This window comes from Dipodomys merriami, unplaced genomic scaffold, assembly GCF_024711535.1.
Source record: "Dipodomys merriami isolate MVZ:Mamm:240054 unplaced genomic scaffold, mDipMer1.0.p SCAF_116, whole genome shotgun sequence".
NCBI classification, from domain to species: domain Eukaryota; kingdom Metazoa; phylum Chordata; class Mammalia; order Rodentia; family Heteromyidae; genus Dipodomys; species Dipodomys merriami.
The window spans coordinates 1,088-22,327 of record NW_027202449.1 but is presented as its reverse complement, the minus strand read 5'-3'; the positions used below and the strand labels follow the sequence as shown (position 1 = coordinate 22,327).

General features: G+C 70.9%; 1 protein-coding gene across 1 annotated transcript; it reads left to right on the top strand.

Annotated features, from left to right (window-relative positions):
- Positions 1–1,722: 1,722 nt before the first annotated feature.
- On the top strand, positions 1,723–21,016 carry LOC138822807 (cadherin-15-like; the record flags this gene model as incomplete). Its single annotated transcript, XM_070015731.1, is given in 16 exon segments — positions 1,723–1,764; positions 8,622–8,780; positions 10,661–10,816; positions 11,337–11,481; positions 12,849–13,009; positions 13,700–13,828; positions 15,068–15,253; positions 16,598–16,851; positions 17,368–17,510; positions 18,130–18,227; positions 18,229–18,370; positions 19,603–19,652; positions 19,654–19,764; positions 19,766–19,844; positions 20,879–20,916; positions 20,918–21,016. Coding segments are annotated over 16 exon segments (1,992 nt in total), but the record flags the coding sequence as incomplete, so codon positions are not given.
- Positions 21,017–21,240: the final 224 nt, after the last annotated feature.

The following is a 21,240-nucleotide window of genomic DNA, read 5'->3' as shown; positions in this document are numbered from 1 at the left end:
CCTGGCCTTCCCCCAAGCAGGCCAGGCGCAGATGGTGCCCGCACCTGCCCGGCCCCACCATCTGACAGGAGCAGAGACGCGGCAGCTCCTACACGGAGAAGACGGGTCCCCAGAAGGACAGCTCCTGGCAGGGGTGGGGTCCCCCCCAGGTCCAGAGGACAGTGACACAGATCGGCGGCCACGCCGAGGTGGGGACTTGTGAATGGGGGGTGAGGCTCCACGGAGAGGAAGCGCTGGAGCTGGATTCTGGGGGATCCGGAGCCCTGTGGGCGACCGCGGAAGGACCGCAAGTCAAAGAAAGGGGGCCCTGGAGGGAGGGCCGGTCAGGGGAGGGGGGCGAGCCAGAGAGACGGAGGGGCAGGCCGGCGGGGGAGCAGAGCCTGGACCGGTGGACGTCCCAGACCCAGCGGCCCAGACGGGTGGATGTCCCAGACCCAGGGACCCAGACGGGTGGATGTCCCAGACCCAGGGACCCAGACGGGTGGACATCCCAGACCCAGGGACCCAGACGGGTGGACATCCCAGACCCAGGGGCCCAGACGGGTGGACGTCCCAGACCCAGGGGCCCAGACGGGTGGACATCCCAGACCCAGGGACCCAGACGGGTGGACGTCCCAGACCCAGGGGCCCCCACGGGTGGACGTCCCAGACCCAGGGACCCCACGGGTGGACGTCCCAGACCCAGGGGCCCAGACGGGTGGACGTCCTCAGACCCCGGGGCCGGCTGGGCAGGGTTCCTACAGTCAGAGAGTCAGGAGTTGGGACGCCTCGGGCCCTTGGGGCGCCCCCCGCCAGCCTAAGACCTCCGCACCCACGCCGCCCCGCCAGCCTCGGCCCCGCCCCTCCGCACACGTGCTGTCACTCGGCCCCGCCCCTCCGCACACGTGCTGTCACTCGGCCCCGCCCCTCCGCACACGTGCTGTCACTCGGCCCCGCCCCTCCGCACACGTGCTGTCACTCGGCCCCGCCCCTCCGCACACGTGCTGTCACTCGGCCCCGCCCCTCCACACACGTGCAGCCCGGCCGGCCTCAGTCACTCAGCCTCGGCCCCGCCCCGCCCCGCCCCTCCGCACACGTGCAGCCCGGCCGGCCTCCGGCGCACTCGCGCTGTCACTCAGCCTCGGCCCCGCCCCGCCCACAGTGCTGTCACTCAGCCTCGGCCCCGCCCCGCCCCGCCCACAGTGCTGTCACTCAGCCTCGGCCCCGCCCCGCCCCGTCCCTCCGCACACGTGCAGCCCGGCCGGCCTCCGGCGCACTCGCGCTGTCACTCAGCCTCGGCCCCGCCCCGCCCACAGTGCTGTCACTCAGCCTCGGCCCCGCCCCGCCCCGCCCCTCCGCACACGTGCAGCCCGGCCGGCCTCCGGCGCACTCGCGCTGTCACTCAGCCTCGGCCCCGCCCCGCCCACAGTGCTGTCACTCAGCCTCGGCCCCGCCCCGCCCCGCCCCTCCGCACACGTGCAGCCCGGCCGGCCTCCGGCGCACTCGCGCTGTCACTCAGCCTCGGCCCCGCCCCGCCCACAGTGCTGTCACTCAGCCTCGGCCCCGCCCCGCCCCGCCCCTCCGCACACGTGCAGCCCGGCCGGCCTCCGGCGCACTCGCGCTGTCACTCAGCTCCGCGGGCTCCGCAGGTCCCGAGCGCGCCGCCCGCCCCGCCGCCCCGCCCCGCCGCCCCGCCGCCCCGCGCCGCCCGCCCCGCCGGCCCGCGCCGCCCGCCCCGCCGCGATGGGCGCCCCTCTGCTCCTCGCCCTCGGGCTGCTCGCCCAGGTAAGGCTCGCGCCCCGGCGGCCCCGACGGCCCCGCGTGCGGCGCCCCGCGCTGGCCGCGCTTCCCCGCGGGTTCCGGGCGCCAGGAACTCGGCCCCAGGACCGGGGTCCCCATCGCCCCCCACCCGGGGTCCCCAGCTCCCCCCACCCGGGGTCCCCAGCTCCCCCCACCCGGGGTCCCCATCGCCCCCCACCCGGGGTCCCCAGCTCCCCCCACCCGGGGTCCCCATCGCCCCCCACCCGGGGTCCCCAGCTCCCCCACCCACCCGGGGTCCCCAGCTCCCCCGCCCGGGGTCCCCAGCTCCTCTCCCCACCCGGGGTCCCCAGCTCCTCTCCCCACCCGGGGTCCCCAGCTCCCCCACCCGGGGTCCCCAGCTCCCCCACCCGGGGTCCCCAGCTCCCCCACCCACCCGGGGTCCCCAGCTCCTCTCCCCACCCGGGGTCCCCAGCTCCCCCACCCGGGGTCCCCAGCTCCCCCCACCCGGGGTCCCCAGCTCCCCCCACCCGGGGTCCCCACCTCCCCCCACCCGGGGTCCCCAGCTCCCCCACCCACCCGGGGTCCCCAGCTCCCCCACCTACCCGGGGTCCCCAGCTCCCCCACCCGGGGTCCCCAGCTCCCCTCCGTCCCCCCGCACCCAGCCTTCTGCACAGCGGCGTGGGACGGGGCAGTGGACGCCGGGACCCCACGCGCTCGGGCTCGCGTGCCTGCGGGCGGCGCGGGGCCGGGCCGGGGCGCCGTGGTCCCTGCCGCGGTCCAGGTGAGCCCACGAGGGCGGCCGAGCCGGCCTCCGCCTCCTACACCAGCCAGGCAGTGAACACACTGGCCGTGTGGTGACCTTGCCCCTGGGCGGTGGGGCAGGGCTGGAGTGTGCGGGGTGCCCCTGGGCGGTGGGGCAGGGCTGGAGTGTGCGGGGTGCCCCTGGGCGGTCCAGCAGGGCTGGAGTATGCGGGGTGCCCCTGGGCGGTGGGGCAGGGTGCGGGGTGCCCCTGGGCGGTGGGGCAGGGCTGGAGTGTGCGGGGTGCCCCTGGGCGGTGGGGCAGGGCTGGAGTGTGCGGGGTGCCCCTGGGCGGTGGGACAGGGCTGGAGTGTGCGGGGTGCCCCTGGGCGGTGGGGCAGGGCTGGAGTGTGCGGGGTGCCCCTGGGCGGTGGGGCAGGGCTGGAGTGTGCGGGGTGCCCCTGGGCGGTGGGGCAGGGCTGGAGTATGCGGGGTGCCCCTGGGCGGTGGGACAGGGCTGGAGTGTGCGGGGTGCCCCTGGGCGGTGGGGCAGGGCTGGAGTATGCGGGGTGCCCCTGGGCGGTCCAGCAGGGCTGGAGTATGCGGGGTGCCCCTGGGCGGTGGGGCAGGGCTGGAGTATGCGGGGTGCCCCTGGGCGGTGGGGCAGGGCTGGAGTGTGCGGGGTGCCCCTGGGCGGTGGGGCAGGGCTGGAGTATGCGGGGTGCCCCTGGGCGGTGGGGCAGGGTGCGGGGTGCCCCTGGGCGGTGGGACAGGGCTGGAGTGTGCGGGGTGCCCCTTGGTGGTGGGGCAGGGCTGGAGTATGCGGGGTGCCCCTGGGCGGTGGGACAGGGCTGGAGTGTGCGGGGTGCCCCTGGGCGGTCCAGCAGGGCTGGAGTATGCGGGGTGCCCCTGGGCGGTCCAGCAGGGCTGGAGCAGTCAGTCCCTTCCCAGCACTCACCAGTATTTTCCTGGTTCCCTGAACGCCCACAAATCTCCTGCAGCTCTGGCTGGCAGGCTCAGGTTTCCGTCCCTGGCAGCAGCAGGCCCTGGCCAGCCTGACCCCAGAGCAGCTGCCACTTCCTCCCAGGCTTCGTGCCTCATCCCCCACCGTGTGGAGACAGCGGGGCCACACCGCCAGGCTGCCCAAGGCCTGCTCTCCTACAGCCCATGCATGGACACCCCAACCCAGCGGGCCAGCACCCCACACCTCAGCCAGGATGGCATTCCTTGTCAACACTTGTCAGACGTTCATGGAGGATGCCCTCCTCTGGGCCCTCCTCTGTGGGGTGTGTGGACCAGATAGGACTCCTCTTCCCCCTCCCAACAGGCAACCGGAGGCCCAGGAGTCAGATTGAGGTGGACAGGCCACCACTGGAAGGGACAGGCCATCAGAGGGGAGTGTCTCCTAGACCCAGCAAAACACACACATCAGTACCCCTCCCGCCCTCCTCCACCAAGTCCAACTTGAAGGCTTGGTCCACTCTTATCCTGCCCTTCTGCTCCCTCCTTGCACCTTCCTGGGCTCTCTTGGGTGGGCCCTAGCTGTGGGGTGGAGGGGGGTTCTGCACAGACTCTCCCTTTGCTACTTTTCCCCTCCTGAGGCCCCTTGAGTCTCCAAAGTAGCTTCAGGGAGCCGACATCCCTGTCTACCCACCTCTGGTTGCTGGTCTTCCACCCAGCTCCCTGGCCCCACTGGAGGCAGGGCGGGGGTGGGTGCAATGGTGATTCGAGACCAGAACCCCTTCCCTGTGGCTGGGAACTGAGAGCCACGTGGTCTCTGGAGGGGAGAGGCCTTGGAAGCACCTCTGGGTCTTGGCCAGTAAGGCCTATGGAGCCTGGAAGAAGCCTTCTAGCAGCAGGCCCCCATCCGGTGAGGCCTGTAACAAGGCCCGTGAGCCAGGCGCCTGGGGTACCCCGTGCAGCAGGGCCTGGGCTGTCTGGGGGCAGGTAGGACAGATGGGCGGGAACAGCTGCCTGTCCACCTCTGCTCACCCTCTCTGATGGCCGCAGCAGCTGGGGAGGGTGGTCCTGGAGCGGAATGTGGGGGTCACCCTGGGCCCAGCCAACAGCTGGCCATTCCGGGCGTTCTGGCAGTCCAGGAATGAGTGACTGAATTCCAGCCGGGGGGAGGGACTCGGGCCTGAGACATCTGCAGGGAGTCTGCGAGGGGCCCCCGGCCCCTTCCCCCGTGGACCCCACACAGGCTCCCACGAGGCACCTTCCTAGGACCCAGGAAGGTCTTTCTCTGGAAGACCAGCCCTGGAGCACGATCCCCATGCCCACACTGCATGGTTTGGCCCTGCTGTGCCTGGTGGAAGGAGAAATGCTCCTCTGTGCTTTGTGCATCAAGAACACTGGTGCAGGCTGCCCTGCCTCGCCCCTGCCCAACCCATGCTGTTACCTGCTGCACCACGGGGGCCCACGGCAGACCGCAGGCCCTCACAGAGCTGCCTGCTCTGCCCGCTGTGAATCTGGTTCTCAGCCAGGATCCTCAGTACTGCCAGAACCTCTGCTGGGCTGTGGCTGCTCACCGACTGGGCATGATCAGTAGTGTTCCCATTCAGTGTGTGGACGGGATCCCTCACTGTGGGGGCTCAGTGTGGACGGGATCCCTCATTCCCCAGGGCTCAGTGTGGACGGGATCCCTCATTCCTCAGGGCTCAGTGTGTAGAGGGGATCCCTCACTGCCGGGGCTCAGTGTGGACGGGATCCCTCACTGTGGGGGCTCAGTGTGGACGGGATCCCTCATTCCCCAGGGTTCAGTGTGGACGGGATCCCTCATTCCCCAGGGCTCAGTGTGGACGGGATCCCTCATTCCTCAGGGCTCAGTGTGTAGAGGGGATCCCTCACTGCCGGGGCTCAGTGTGGACGGGATCCCTCCTTTCCCCAGTGTAGGGCAGGAGCTCTGTCTCCCGCAGTTCCTTAGGGTTGGATGCCAGGGTTGACCAACCTCAGGAGTGTGGGTCTACAGTGGGGCTTCCAGACTGAAGCTGCTTGGTTAGGGTAAGATCAGGCGCCTACTCTGGAAAGAGCATCTAGAAGGTCCCTTGATCTGGTTTGGCCAGGCAGGGACTGAGGAGTGGACAAACTCTACCCCCCAGATGCGTTGTCCTTGTCCTTGGTCCTCAGCATGGCGTTTCTGTGAGCTGTCTGTGTCCATGTGGCGTTGTCCAGGCACCAGATGGCTTGATCCTCCCAATGAGGCTCTGGGCCTTTCCCCAGGAGGCCACGTCCTCAGGGAAGGGGGCAGGGGAACAATGCCCACAGCTAGAAGCTGGCTGGGGCCTGCTGCCAGGCGCCCACCCATCCCCTCTGTGGCCTCTGGTCCAAGCCAGGATCCCTGCCAGGCTCTGAGGAGCCCCTGACCTCATGAACTTGGGCTGTGGACAGGCTGTGGACCCAAGATTCCCAGGCTCTGCCTTGACCGCACCCAGCTGCTGCTGACCGTGGGTGTGCAGCTGCTGCAGCTGGCAGAGGGGTGTGGGCTGAGCTGCCGTGGGGCAGCTGGACAGGGTGGCAGGGCTGCAACCCAGTCTCCCTTTGCCACAGGCACGTCACAGAGCCAGGAGCCTCCCCTAGCTCCATCAGGTCTGGCCTGAGACTATCGCCGTGGGGATTTCTACAGGGCAACATTTTCTTCCTCTGAGCTGAGGTTTAAGATTCAGGCTTGTGTGGCTTGGGGCAGACAATTCAGCCTCTCTGGACCTCACTCTCAGAACTGTGAGAGAGGCTCACTCTAGTCCCCTCGAGACCCAGTGGGTGAGGCAGAGAGGGTGCGTTCCAGGGCCCAGCTCGTCCCTGCCCAGCGCTTGAGAAACACTCCTGAGTCTCTGGGGTGGTGCGAGGCCCCGGCAGGGCAGGTGGGTTTGTGTTTGGCAGGAAGCTGCCCTCTGCTTGGCGGTGCTTGGCGGCGTTGGCAGCCCAGGGCCGCGCTGCCATCTGTTAAGACAGGCCTGGGGCCTCTCCTGGTCCCATCCTGCCCTCCCTCTGTGGAAAGGGTCTGCTTCTGTCTGGTCTCCAGGGATGGAGGCCGGGGGTGGCAGTCATGGCAGAGGAGGGCTGGGGTCTTGCCCAGGCCCAGCATCCCCAGAGGCAGCTGTTCCAGTTAGACTTTGTCTGCCATTTGTCATCCTGTTAGCAAAGTGCACCAGGACCTGTGTGTGCCACCTGCCAGGGCACAGGACACTGCGGAGAGCCGGGGTGGGGGTGGGGTTGTTCTCAGCTGATTCCCACCCTGGGCCTCTGCCAGGTGCAGGAGAAACTGTGGAAGGGTGGGGAGGCCTCCCTCCCAGACACCCCTCAAGCCACTCTCACCAGAGACCACCAGCCCCCACGTGGCTTGGCCTTCCACAGCCTGTGGTCCTGGCCAAAGGCTGGAGACCCCACGCCCACAGCTAGAATAGAGCTCCCAGGGACTAGAGGTCCAGGCCGCCTGGCCCGGCCCCCGAGCAGCCACGTGCATCCACATTCCAGGGGGAAGCTGGGGTCCTCATCATGGGGAGACCACCCCTCACCAGGTCCCCTCGCTGCCTCCCTCCATGAGTAGTGGGAGTCCCTAAGCACAGACTTTGGGGGGGAGCTGCATCTTGGCCTGTGGCTAGACACCAAATGTGGCTCAGGTAGAAATATCCAGGAGCCCCAGACCCCAGCCCAGCTGCCATCCTGGGAAAAGAAGTTGGAGGCCTGGTGCCGTCGGGCTCACGCCTGTAATCTTGGATACTCAGCTACTTAGCCTGAGTAGCTAAGGATCAGGGTTGAAGCCAGCTTGTACAGGAACTCTGTGAGACTCCATGAACCACAAAAAGCCAGACGCCGAGCTGTGGCTCAAATGGTAAAACACTAGCCTTGAGCAAAAAAGCTCAAGGACAGAGCCCAGGTCCTGGCCAAAGCCCAGTACTGTGCAAAGCCCAGTACTGTTGAGAGAAGAGGGGCTGTGTCTGGGGCTGGGACCCAGAGCTACGATTAGTGCACTCACGTCCAAGGTGGTCTGCCTCTGCCCTCACTCCTGCTCCATTCTGCGGCCCTTAGCATTCCCCTGCTCCTTGGCTGGATCCTTCCCCTCAGCCTCAGTTTTCCCCTTGAAGGGATGGGGCCGGCTGTCAGCAGAAACAGAAGCTGGCAGGGAGCCCAGGGGGTCCCCCACGTGTGTGCCCTCCACCCTGGAGAGTGGGACCTGGCTTTGTCCCCCTCCTGCAGCCCACAGCCTGGGTTCTGGGGGCCCTTGGGGTGTGGCAAGGGGAGAGGCATGTGCTCCAAAGGTCCTGGATTCCAGGAAGTAATTGTGGGCACCACAGGGTGGGTCCCCTTCTGGGGAAAAGCAGTGTACTTTGAGTAGGTTGTGCTGTGCCCCAGTCCCCCCCCCACGGCCCCCGCCTGGGCCCAGGGCAGGGATGTGTCTCGCCTCCCCGATTTCCCTCCACTAGCTTGCCAAGCCGCTGACCTGGCCGTCCTGCAGGTGCTGCTGCACCCTTGACTGGCCGGGAATCTGGTACTTCCCAGCTCACCTGGGCTGGGAAGGTGGCTCAGTGGTAGAGCGCTTGCCTTGCGTACAGGAGGCCCTGGGTTCGATTCCTCAGCACCACATAAGCAAAAAGAAAAAAGCCGGAAGTGGTGCTGTGGCTCAAGTGGTAGGGTGCTATCCTTGAGCACAGAGGCTCAGGGACAGCACCCAGGCCCTGAGTTCAAGCCCCAGGACTGACCAAAAAGAAAGGAACCAGCAGGCCTGGTCTCCAGCACCTATCCCGGCGGGGGGGGGGGGGGGGGGGGGGGGGGGAGGAAGGGCGTTTGGAATGGTGCCTCAGGCCAGCACTGCCTGGGCCAGCCCGACCGGCCCCCTCCCCGCGCCCCCTTCCTCCCCGCGCCCCCCTCCCCGCGCCCCCCTCCCCGCGCCCCCCTCCCCGCGCCCCCTTCCTCCCCGCGCCCCCCTCCCCGCGCCCCCCTCCCCGCGCCCCCCTCCCCGCGCCCCCTTCCTCCCCGCGCCCCCCTCCCCGCGCCCCCTTCCTCCCCGAGCCCCCTTCCTCCCCGAGCCCCCTTCCTCCCCGCGCCCCCTTCCCCGCGCCCCCCTCCCCGCGCCCCCCTCCCCGCGCCCCCTCCCCGCGCCGCCCTGCCCGGCACGCGGGCCCACACCGCGCCTTGGTTGCAGAGCCTCAGCCTGTCCTCAGCGGGCCCCCGGCTGCAGCCCGGTGTCCTGTACCCCTGGCGCCGCGCGTCGGCGGCGCCGGGCCGCGTGCGGAGAGCCTGGGTCATCCCGCCCATCAGCGTGTCTGAGAACCACAAGCGCCTTCCCTACGCCCTGGTGCAGGTGCGGCGGGGCGGGGCGGGGCTGGAAGGGGGCGGAGCTGAGTGGAGGAGGGAAGGGGCGGGGCGGGGCTGGAAGGGGGCGGAGCTGAGTGGAGGAGGGAAGGGGCGGGGCGGGGCTGGAAGGGGCGGGGCGAGCTGAGTGGAGGAGGGAAGGGGCGGGGCGGGGCTGGAAGGGGCGGGGCGGAGCTGGATGGGGGCGGGGCGAGCTGAGTGGAGGAGGGAAGGGGCGGGGCGGGGCTGGAAGGGGCGGGGCGGAGCTGAGTGGAGGAGGGAAGGGGCGGGGCGGGGCTGGAAGGGGCGGGGCGGAGCTGGATGGGGGCGGGGCGAGCTGAGTGGGGGCGGGGCAGAACTGGATGGAGGGCGGGGCGGAGCTGGATGGAGGGCGGGGGTGGGGCCAGAGCTGATAGGGACAGGGCAGGGGGCGTGGCAGGATAGGGGGCGGGCAGGGGGCGGGGCAGGGGGCGGGGCAGGGCAGGGGGCAGGGCAGGGGGCAGGACAGGGGGCAGGACAGGGGGCGGGGCAGGGGGCGGGGCAGGGGGCGGGGCAGGGCAGGGGGCAGGGCAGGGGGCAGGGCAGGGGGCAGGGCAGGGGGCGGGGGCAGGGCAGGGGGCGGGGAAGGGCAGGGGACAGGACAGGGGGCGGGGCAGGGCAGGGGGCAGGGCAGGGGGCAGGGGACAGGACAGGGGGCGGGGCAGGGCAGGGGGCAGGGCAGGGGAGCAGGGCAGGGGAGCAGGGCAGGGGGCGGGGCAGGGGGCAGGGCAGGGGCAGGGCAGGGGGCAGGGCAGGGGGCGTGGCAGGACAGGGGGCGGGGCAGGGGGCGGGGCAGGGGGCGGGGCAGGGCAGGGGGCAGGGCAGGGGGCAGGGCAGGGGGCAGGACAGGGGGCGGGGCAGGGGGCGGGGCAGGGGGCGGGGCAGGGCAGGGGGCAGGGCAGGGGGCAGGGCAGGGGGCGGGGGCAGGGCAGGGGGCGGGGAAGGGCAGGGGGCAGGGCAGGGGGCGGGGCAGGGCAGGGGGCAGGGCAGGGGGCAGGGGACAGGACAGGGGGCGGGGCAGGGCAGGGGGCAGGGCAGGGGAGCAGGGCAGGGGAGCAGGGCAGGGGGCGGGGCAGGGGCAGGGCAGGGGCAGGGCAGGGGGCAGGGCAGGGGGCGGGGCAGGGGGCGGGGCAGGGGACGGGGCAGGGGAGCAGGGCAGGGGGCGGGGCAGGGGGCGGGGCGGGGGGCGGGGCGGGGGCGGGGTGGGGGCGGGGTGGGGCAGGGCGGTGCAGGGGGCAGGGCAGGGGGCAGGGCAGGGGGCAGGGCAGGGGGCGGGGGCAGGGCAGGGCAGGGGGCGGGGCGGGGGCGGGGCGGGGGCAGGGCAGGGGGCGGGGCGGGGGGCGGGGTGGGGGCAGGGCAGGGCAGGGGGCGGGGCAGGGGGCGGGGCAGGGCAGGGGGCAGGGCAGGGGGCAGGGCAGGGGGCGGGGCGGGGGCAGGGCAGGGGGCGGGGCGGGGGCGGGGCGGGGGCAGGGCAGGGGGCGGGGCAGGGCAGGGGGCGGGGCGGGGGCAGGGCAGGGGGCGGGGCAGGGGGCGGGGCGGGGCGGGGGCAGGGCAGGGGCGGGGCAGGGCAGGGGGCGGGGCGGGGGCAGGGCAGGGGGCGGGGCAGGGGGCGGGGCGGGGCGGGGGCAGGGCAGGGGGCGGGGCGGGGGCGGGGCGGGGGCAGGGCAGGGGGCGGGGCAGGGCAGGGGGCGGGGCGGGGGCAGGGCAGGGGGCGGGGCAGGGCAGGGGGCGGGGCGGGGGCAGGGCAGGGGCGGGGCAGGGCAGGGGCGGGGCGGGGGGCGGGGGCGGGGCAGGGGACAGGACAGGGGGCGGTGCCCCGCGCCGCCCATCCAGCCTCCCCCCTCCCCGCAGATCAAGTCGGACAAGCAGCAGCCGGGCAGCGTCATCTACAGCATCCAGGGCCCCGGCGTGGACGAGGAGCCCCGCGGCCTCTTCTCCATAGACAAGTTCACCGGGAAGGTGTTCCTCAACGCCATGCTGGACCGCGAGACGACGGACCGCTTCCGGGTGGGCCCCCGGCCGAGATGGGCATCTTGGCGCTTTCCTTTTTCCCGGTCGCTGTGGTGGGTCTTGAACTCGGGGCCTGGTGCGGTCCCTGAGATCCAGCGCCGCTTGCGGCCTTCTGGGGGCTCCGTGGAGGTCAGTCTCGCGGGCTTTCCTGCCCGGCCCCACCAGGGGTCTGGGGGCTGACCAGGCCTCAGGCCGCTCGCCGCGCAGCCCGGCTCTCCAGCCGTCTTTGGTTGGAAAGGTCTGGGCAGCGTCGCCTGACCGCCTGTCCCTGGCCTTGCGCCCCTCGCCCTGCTCAGCAGGCGGCCCTGGGGCTTGAGCTCGGGACCTCCACTGCGTTAGAGGTTGGAGGGAGGGCGCGGGGAGGCCGGCGCGGGGAGGCCGGCGCGGGGAGGCCCAGCGCTCAGGCTCAGAAGCCATAGCAGCCCCGGTGCCGGCCTCGGCCGCACAGGAAGGGCGGAGCCGCTGCGGGCAGCCCCGCCTCGGGGCCGCCGCCAGCCTCGTGCTTCTGTTCGGACAGCTAAGGGCCTTTGCCCTAGACCTGGGCGGGTCCACCCTGGAGGACCCCACGGACCTGGAGATCGTGGTGGTGGATCAGAACGACAACCGGCCGGCTTTCCTGCAGGAGGTCTTCCTGGGCCACGTGCTGGAGGGGGCGGCCCCAGGTGAGGCCCCGCCCCGGGAAGGGGCGGTCCCAGTGAGGCCCCGCTCCAAAGAGGGGGCGGTCCCCGGAGAGGCCCCGCCCCGGGGAGGGAGTGGTCCCAGGTGAGGCCCCGCCCCGGGGAGGGAGTGGTCCCAGGTGAGGCCCCGCCCCGGGAAGGGGCGGTCCCAGGTGAGGCCCCGCCCCGGGGAAGGGGCGGTCCCAGGTGAGGCCCCGCCCCGAGGAGGAGGCAGCTCCAGGTGAGGCTCCGCCCTGGGAAGGAGGTGGCCCCAGGTGAAGCCCCGCCCAGGGGAGGGAGTGGTCTCAGGTGAGGTCCCGCCCTGCGGAGGGGGCGGCCCCCGGCCAGGCCCCGCCCTGCGGAGGGGGCGGTCCCACGTGAGGCCCCGCCCCGGGGGAGTGGCCGAGAGCCCCCTCCCTCCCTCTGGCGCTGGGCTGTGGGCCCCCGGAGCAGCAGGGAGGCTCAGGCCCCCCAGCCCTGCCTGGAGCTGCCCTGAGGCCCCAGTCCAAGCCCCCGCAGGGCGGGCAGGGATTGAGAGCTGAAGCCCCTTTTTCGTTGTGTGCACGAGGCCGGTCGGGACTCGAACTCGGGGCCTAGACTCTGTGCTTACCACTTGGCCTTCAGCCTGGCTTTTTTGTTTTCGCGGTCGTGAGGCTTGAACCCGGGGCCTGGGCGCTGTCCCTGCGCACTTCAGCTCCAGGCGGGCGCTCTGCACCTTGAGCCACAGCGTTTTTCTGGTGGCTCATTGGAGAGCAGGGTCTCACGGACTTTCCTTCCTGGGCTGGATTTGAACTGCGATCCTCAGATCTCAACCTCCTGAGTAGCCAGGATGACAGGCGTGAGCCACCAGCGCCAGGCTCACCTGGCTTTTTGCTGGTTATTTCAGAGTTGGAATCTCTCAGCCTCTTGGGCCTGAGCTGTATTCAAACCACAATCCTCCAGCTCTCAGCCTCCTGGCTAAGACTATAGGCGAGTCACCGGTGCCCAGCAAGGGCAGGAAAATCCGGAGGGCAGTTTGGGATTGCTAGCCAGCTCCCGAGGACAGACACCTGCTGAGCACAGAGTACTCTTAGTCTGACACTGTGCCACAAGTTACCAGGTCATTAGCTCTGTCTGCACAGATGCTGAACCCTGGCAGGGGTGGGCGGGTGATTGACGCTCACACTGCTTGGCCAATACATGGCATCGTAGAGAGGAAGCCAAAACCAGTCACTATCTGGGAGGCCCGGGAGGCGGGTCCTTCACAGTCACGTGCCTCAGTTAAGAGGCAGTGGAGGGTCAGGCCAGTCTCCTCTGAGAGAAAGTGGTGGGGGGTGAACCCTTACCACTCAGCCGCGCCCCTCCCACTGCAGTGGCCACTGCGCTCTCCACAGGCACCTTCGTGGCCAGAGCAGAAGCCACAGATGCAGACGACCCTGAGACAGACAATGCGGCGCTCCGGTTTTCCATCCTGCAGCAGGGCGGCGCTGAGCTCTTCAGCATCCATGAGCACACGGGAGAGATCCGCACCGTGCAAGTGGGGCTGGACCGCGAGGTGAGGACGCCCCGGGAGCCGGGGCCCTCTCTGCAGCCTCTGCACCCCACGTTGGCCCCTCTGTTCCCAGCTGGCCCGCGCTGGGCTTCTCTCCCGCACAGGGCAGAGCCACTGCCCGGGTGCTGCCAGACGGCCTCGGCCCGGCCCTGGCACAGTCTGAGCGACCCATCCACACACAGAGGTGGCAGCAGGGCTGAGGGTTGAGGCCGCAGCCCAGCGCCAGGCCTCACGCTGTGGTGTTCTGTCCCATTGTCACTGCACTGCTGTGACAGACACCCCCCAGCCACGTCCTCATGCACACCGGGCGCCCCTCAGGGGAGAGCAAGGCCCTACGCCATCCTGGTCCACGCTGCTCCTTCCCCTTGCTGGGGCCACTCCCCACACATCCAGACCTCCACACCGCCGGTGATGCGCGCAGAGCCCCCCTTGCAGGCCTTGCCACTGAACAAGCCCGCTGGGGCAGCCCCTTGCTGGCGCATCTCAGGCCCAGCATGTCCCCGTACAACCAACCTCTCGTCCATCCACGGGTGGGGCAGAGGCTGGGGGAGTCCACACCACCAAACCCTCCTGTCTGGGGTGCCTGAAGCCACCTGGGCTTTCTGGCACCGTGAGGTTCCCGGCGGCCGGCCGGCCTGGCCCTTCCTCCCACCGGGGACTCAGTCTCCTGACTTCACGTCACCACACTGCCAGGTGGTCGCTGTGTATAACCTGACGCTGCAGGTGGCAGACATGTCTGGGGAAGGTCTTACTGCCACAGCCTCGGCCATCATCTCCCTGGATGACGTCAACGACAACGCCCCGGAGTTCACCAGGGAGGAGGTACCCCTCCACAGCCTGCCGGACCCAGCCTAGGCTGCCTTCTGCCCAGGGCTCAGACACAGGCCCGAGGGGAAGCAGCCTGTGGGACGCTGGGCAGGCCCTTGACGTGGGGTACACACGGCCCAGACCCACGGGACAGGCTGTGGGACGCTCCCTGGCAGGCACGGTGGGGCTGCAGGGGGAGGGGGCCCGTGGCTGTGTCCTGAGGAGCTGCAGGGGGGGAGGGGGGCCTGTGGCTGTGTCCTGAGGAGCTGCAGGGGGAGGGGGCCTGTGGCTGTGTCCTGAGGAGCTGTGGGGGGGAGGGGGCCTGTGGCTGTGTCCTGAGGAGCTGTGGGGGAAGGTGAGGGGGGGCCTGTGGCTGTGTCCTGAGGAGCTGCGGGGGGAGGGGGCCTGTGGCTGTGTCCTGAGGAGCTGTGGGGGAAGGTGAGGGGGGGCCTGTGGCTGTGTCCTGAGGAGCTGCGGGGGGAGGGGGCCTGTGGCTGTGTCCTGAGGAGCTGTGTGGGAGGGGGGCCTGTGGCTGTGTCCTGAGGAGCTGTGGGGGGGAGGGGGCCTGTGGCTGTGTCCTGAGCAGCTGTGGGGGGAAGGTGAGGGGGGGCCTGTGGCTGTGTCCTGAGGAGCTGCAGGGGGGAGGGGGCCTGTGGCTGTGTCCTGAGCAGCTGTGGGGGAAGGTGAGGGGGGGCCTGTGGCTGTGTCCTGAGGAGCTGCAGGGGAAGGTGAGGGGGGGCCTGTGGCTGTGTCCTGAGGAGCTGCGGGGGGAGGGGGCCTGTGGCTGTGTCCTGAGGAGCTGTGTGGGAGGGGGGCCTGTGGCTGTGTCCTGAGGAGCTGTGGGGGGGAGGGGGCCTGTGGCTGTGTCCTGAGCAGCTGTGGGGGAAGGTGAGGGGGGGCCTGTGGCTGTGTCCTGAGGAGCTGCAGGGGAAGGTGAGGGGGGGCCTGTGGCTGTGTCCTGAGCAGCTGTGGGGGGGAGGGGGCCTGTGGCTGTGTCCTGAGCAGCTGTGGGGGGAAGGTGAGGGGGGGCCTGTGGCTGTGTCCTGAGCAGCTGTGGGGGGGAGGGGGCCTGTGGCTGTGTCCTGAGGAGCTGCGGGGGGGAGGGGGGCCTGTGGCTGTGTCCTGAGGAGCTGCAGGGGGGAGGGGGCCTGTGGCTGTGTCCTGAGGAGCTGTGGGGGAAGGTGAGGGGGGAGCCTGTGGCTGTGTCCTGAGCAGCCGCCCGCCCTCCCCAACCCCTGGGTAACTGCTCCCCAGTTCTTCATGGAGGCCCCAGAGGCTGTGGGCGGCGTGGATGTGGGCCGGCTCCAGGTGGAAGACAGCGACCTGCCCGGCTCCCCGAACTGGATGGCCAGGTTCACCATCCTGGAAGGTGACCCTGACGGGCAGTTTGCAGTGCGCACAGACCCCAAGACCAACGAGGGTGTGCTGTCCGTGGTGAAGGTGAGCCTCCGGGATTCCGGGTGGGGCCTCGTGCCCTGGGAGCGGCGGCGGGATGCTGGACAGAAGTCCATAGCACGGCTGTGCGCATCCTGTGCTGGGAACCCCCCTCCACACACGCACGATCAGCTCTCAGGAGGCTGAGGCAGGAGAACAGCAGAGCGGTGACCAGCCTGAGCTGGAGACAGAGCCTATTTCAGCAGCAACAACAGAAAGCACAGCTTTCTGCAGTCTCTGTTGCATCTGACGGGCCCAGAGGGTCACACACACACACACACATGCATATACATGCGTGCGTACATGTACATGTATGTGCACACATGCAAATAAATACACGTATATAGACACTTAGCACAGTGGCCCTGCCTGTAATCCCAAACACTCAGGAGACAGAGATTGCGAGGATTATGGTTTGAGACCAGCCCAGAGACAAAGTTAGGAAGAGCCAGGCACGGTGACTCATGCTACTCAGGAAGCTGAGATCTGAGTGCAGTTTGAAGCCAGTCCTGTCAGGAAAGTCCATGAGACTCCTGGCTCCAATAAACCAGAAAAATGGCAGTGCCACTGTGGCTCAGAGTGGTAGAGCACTAGCCTTGAGCAAGAATAGCTCGGGGACAGCGCCCAGGCCCTGAATTCAAGCCCTGAAACTGAAAAAGAAGTTAGGAAGACCTCAACTCAACAAACAAGTTGGGCATGGTAGTTCTTCACTACTGTACTCTAGATACACAGAAAAAGGCCCAGGAGCATGGCTCATGGGGTGACTGCTGAGGAAAGCCAAGGCTGGGGGGGGGGAGGGAAAGGATTGCTGCAAGACCGGCTCGTGTGGTGTTGGAGCGCGTGGGAAGCGCTCTGGAAGCCCTGGCCTGTGTGAGGTTGCCCCGGGACCCAGTAGCCCTGCCGGCTGAGACCAGTCGCACAGAGCAGTGGTACCCGGCACGGAGGTACCACAGCCGACACTCATTTTGGAAATGGGTCTTTGTTTTATTATTTTCTCATTGTTCTTTGGGCCTTTTCCTCCTGCTTTTTTTATTGGCTGTAGGAGCCAGGCTCTAGGGGTCACACCTATAATCCTAACTACTCAGGAGACTGAGATCTAAGAGGATCCAAGTTCAAAGCCAGCTGGGGCGGACAAATCCATGAGACTCTTGTCTCCAGTTAACCAGTGAGGTTAGGCTGGAGGTGAGGCTCAAGTGGGAGGGCCCTGAGTGGAAAGCCAGTGAGAGTGTGAGCCGAGTGTCCGCAGGGACGGCACTGCCACACACCCAGGAGAGCGAGGAGGGAAAGGGCCTTCTCCACAGGCCTGGGACCCCAGCTCTGAGCCTGCCCCTCCTGCCCCTCCTCCCTCAGCCCCTCGACTTCGAGAACCGTGCGCGCCACGAGCTCACGGTGTCTGTGCAGAATGAGGCCCCGCTGCAGGCGGCTGCCCCCCGGGCCCAGCGGGGCCAGGCCAGGGTCAGCGTGTGGGTGCAGGATGCCAATGAGGCCCCAGTGTTCCCGGAGAACCCACTGCGGACCAGCCTGGCCGAGGGAGCCCCACCAGGAACCCTTGTGACCACCTTCTCTGCCCACGACCCCGACACGCAACAGCTGCAGAGAGTCAGGTGGGCCTCGGGGGTCCCGGGTGAGGCAGGGGCAGTCGCAGCCCCTCCTTGCCCTGGCCTCTGGGGGTGGAGGGAAGAAGCCATCGGTCTGAATCCTGAGGGCCTCAGACCCTCAAGCCCCAAGAACTCTGTGTTGATGTCGAGTGTGTCATCCAAAACGCGGGGCTGAGCTCCGTCCCGGTGATGTCTGACCGCAGCAGTGGGGGTCTGTGGCCGATGCTGCGCAGGGGTGCGGTGTGCCCGCCCCGGCCCGGCACTGGGCAGAGCTGGATCCAGGCTATCCCTCAGTTGCAACAAGACCCTGGATCTGGGCTTTCTCTTCTGTGGTTGGGGCAGAAAATGCAGCTGGGCTGGGAGGAGTTAATCATACGAGCCCCGCGTAAAATGTGTGCATGTGGAGTGAAATGCATGTGTATGCGTGTGTGTACTTGTGCATGCCTCTGTGTGACCTCGCTTCTAAGAGTCCCAGGTGGGTCAAACTCCCCCTCTACTCCTCCCCCTTCCCCTCCCCCACAGCTACTCCAAGGACTATGACCCCGAGGACTGGCTGCAGGTGGAAGGGGCCACTGGCCGCGTCCGGACACAACGGGTGCTGAGCCCAGCCTCACCCTTCCTCAAGGGCGGCTGGTACAGAGCCGTTATCCTGGCCGTGGATGATGGTGAGGGCAGCTGTGTGGGCCACCTGGGGCTCCGTCTGCCCTCATGGGGCATCTCTGTCCCGGGGCCGGCCTGTCCCTGCGTGTGTGCTGACCAGAGGCCAGGCCCGCAGTGCCCGTCTGTGTGCTGACCGGAGGCCGGGGTCCTCAGCGCCCGTCTGTGTGCTGACCGGAGGCCGGGGTCCTCAGCGCCCGTCTGTGTGTGTGCTGACCGGAGGCCGGGGTCCTCAGCGCCCGTCTGTGTGCTGACCGGAGGCCGGGGTCCTCAGCGCCCGTCTGTGTGTGTGCTGACCGGAGGCCGGGGTCCTCAGCGCCCGTCTGTGTGTGTGCTGACCGGAGGCCGGGGTCCTCAGCGCCCGTCTGTGTGCTGACGTGTGTGCTGACCGGAAGCCAGGCCCGCAGCGCCCGTGTGTGTGCTGACCGGAGGCCGGGGTTCTCAGCGCCCGTCTGTGTGTGTGCTGACCGGAGGCCGGGGTTCTCAGCGCCCGTGTGTGTGCTGACCGGAGGCCGGGGTTCTCAGCGCCCGTCTGTGTGCTGACCGGAGGCCGGGGTCCTCAGCGCCCGTCTGTGTGTGTGCTGACCGGAGGCCGGGGTTCTCAGCGCCCGTCCCCTCTGCCGGCAGCATCGCCTCCCAGCACAGCCACGGGAACGCTGTCCGTCGAGATCTTGGAGGTCAACGACCACGCCCCGGCGCTGGCTACCCTGCTCACCAGCAGCCTGTTGCAGCGAGCCGGACCAGGGCCCAGGCCTGCTCCTGGGGGCCACGGACGAGGACCTCCCCCCGCACGGGGCCCCCTTCCACTTCCACCTGAGCCCTGGGCTCCCCGAGCTTGGCAGGAACTGGAGCCTCAGCCAGATTAACGGTGCGCCTGCCCCCATCTGCCCCGCCTGTCACTCCCCTGCCCCATCCTCTCCCCCACCCCACCCCACCCCCATCTGCCCCATCCTCCCCCCGTCTGTCCCATCCTCCCCCCGTCTGCCCCATCCTCCCCCCCCTCTGCCCCATCCTCCCCCCCCCGTCTGCCCCATCCTCCCCCCCTCCCATCCCCCCGTCTGCCCCATCCCCCCCCTCGGCCCCCCCCCTGCTCCGTCTCCCCCGCCCCCCACCTACTGTCGCGTCCCTCCCCCCTCCCCCCCACGTCCCCCACAGTCCCACGGGGCTCGGGACCTGGGGCAGGGCTACTTCCCACACCCGAGTGGGACGCACTGGTCAGGGACGGGATTCTGTCTGCAGAAGCGGGGTGGGGTCCCCAGCTGGGGGCGGCCCGGGGTCGGGGCGGGGGCCGGGGGTCGGGGGGGCCGGGGGGTCGGGGTCCCCGGGCAGACGCGGGGGGTCCCGGGGCGGGGGGGGGTCCCGGGGCAGGGGGGGGGTCCCGGGGCGAGGGGGGGGGTCCCGGGGCGAGGGGGGGGTCCCGGGGCGGAGGGGCGTCCCGGGGCGAGGGGGGGGTCCCGGGGCGAGGGGGGGGTCCCGGGGCGGAGGGGGCGTCCCGGGGCGAGGGGGGGGTCCCGGGGCGGGGGGGGGGGTGGTCCCGGGGCGGAGGGGGGGTCCCGGGGCGGGGGGTGGTCCCGGGGCGGGGGGGGGGGGTCCCGGGGCGGGGGGGGGGGTCCCGGGGCGGGGGGTGGTCCCGGGGCGGAGGGGGGGTCCCGGGACGGGGGGGGGGGTCCCGGGGCAGACGCAGGGGGCGTCCCGGGGCGGAGGGGGGGTCCCGGGGCGGAGGGGGGGGTCCCGGAGCGGGGGGTGGTCCCGGGGCGGGGGTGGTCCCGGGGCGGGGGGGGGTCCCGGGGCGAGGGGGCGTCCTGGGGCGAGGGGGGGGTCCCGGGGGCGAGGGTGGTCCCGGGGCGGGGGGGGGTCCCGGGGCAGGGGGAGGTCCCGGGGCGGGGGGGGGGGGTCCCGGGGCAGGGGGGGGTCCCGGGGCGGGGGGGGGGGGTCCCGGGGCAGGGGGGGGTCCCGGGGCGGGGGGGGTCCCGGGGCGGAGGGGGGTCCCGGGGCGGGGGGGGGTCCCGGGGCGGGGTCCGGGGCCGGGTCCCCCGCTCGGCCTGGCTCGGTCCCCGGCGGCCGCCCGGCCCGGCTGAGCCGCCTCCCGCGTCCCCGCAGCCAGCCACGCGCGCCTGCGGCCCCGGCGCCCGGTGCCCGAGGGCGCGCACGGCCCTCCGCCTGCTGCTGCGGGACTCGGGGCTCCCGCCCCAGCAGCGGGAGCAGCTGCTGAACGTGACGGCCTGCCGCTGCGGGCCCGACGGCGCCTGCCTGCCCGGCGCCCGCCGCCCTGCGCGCCGCCAACGCGGGCCTCAGCCGGGGGGCGCTGGCCACGGTGCTGGGCAGCGCGGCGCTGACGCTGTGTGAGGTGCCGACCTGACTCCGGCCTGACCCGACCCCGACCTGACCCGACCCCGACCCCACCCCCGACCCCACCCCCGACCCCACCCCCGACCCCACCCCCCGACCCCCAACCCCGACCCCGACCCCACCCCCAACCCCCACCCCCGACCCCCGACCCCGACCCCCACCCCCGATCCCGACCCCCGAACCCACCCCCCGACCCCCGACCCCGACCCCACCCCCGACCCTGACCCCGACCCCCCGATCCCACCCCTGACCCCATCCCCGACCCCACCCCCGACCCCAACCACCCCGACCCCGACCCCCGACCCCACCCCCGACCCCACTCCTGACCCCATCCCGACCCCCGACCCCACCCCCGACCCCCGACCCCACCCCCGACCCCACCCCCGACCCCACCCCCGACCCCCAACCCCGGACCCCGACCCCCACCCCCGACCCCGACCCCGACCCCGACCCCGACCCCCGACCCCACCCTCGACCCCCGACCCTGACCCCGACCCCCGACCCCACCCCCCGACCCCCCGACCCCGACCCCGACCCCACCCCCGACCCCACCCCTGACCCCGACCCCCCCGACCCCACCCCTGACCCCACCCCCGACCCCACCCCACCCCCGACCCCAACCCACACCGACCCCCGACCCCTGACCCCAACCACCCCGACTCCGACCCCTCGACCCCGACCCCCGACCCCCCGACCCCACCCCCGACCCCCGACCCCACCCCCGACCCCACCCCTCGACCCCCCGACCCCGACCCCGACCCCACCCCCCGATCCCACCCCCGACCCCAACCACCCCAACCCCGACCCCTGACCCCAACCACCCCGACCCCGACCCCCGACCCCACCCCCAACCCCACTCCTGACCCCATTCCGACCCCCGACCCCACCCCCGACCCCCGACCCCAACCACCCCTGACCCCGACCCCGACCCCCGACCCTGACCCCCGACCCCTCTGACCCCGCCCTCTGACCGCCTCTTCCTGGTCCCTCCATCCTGCGTCTCCTCTGTCCATCTGTCTGTCCGCAGTGCTGGTTCTGCTGGCGGCGCTCCGCGCACGGGTCCAGCGGCGATCCCAGAACAAGGGGTCTGCTGCCCGGACCCCCGGACGACCTTCGGGACAACGTCCTCAACTACAACGAGCAGGGTGGCGGGGAGGAGGACCAGGTGGGGAGGACAGGGGGGGAGACAGGAGGGGGGAGGGTGGGGGAGGGAGACAGGAGGGGGGAGGACCAGGTGGGGAGGATGGGGGGGACAGGAGGGGGGAGGGCAGGGGAGGGGGGAGACAGAAGGGGGAGACAGGAGGGGGGAGACAGAAGGGGGGAGGGCGGGGGAGGGAGACAGGAGGGGGGAGGACCAGGTGGGGAGGATGGGGGGACAGAGGGGGGAGG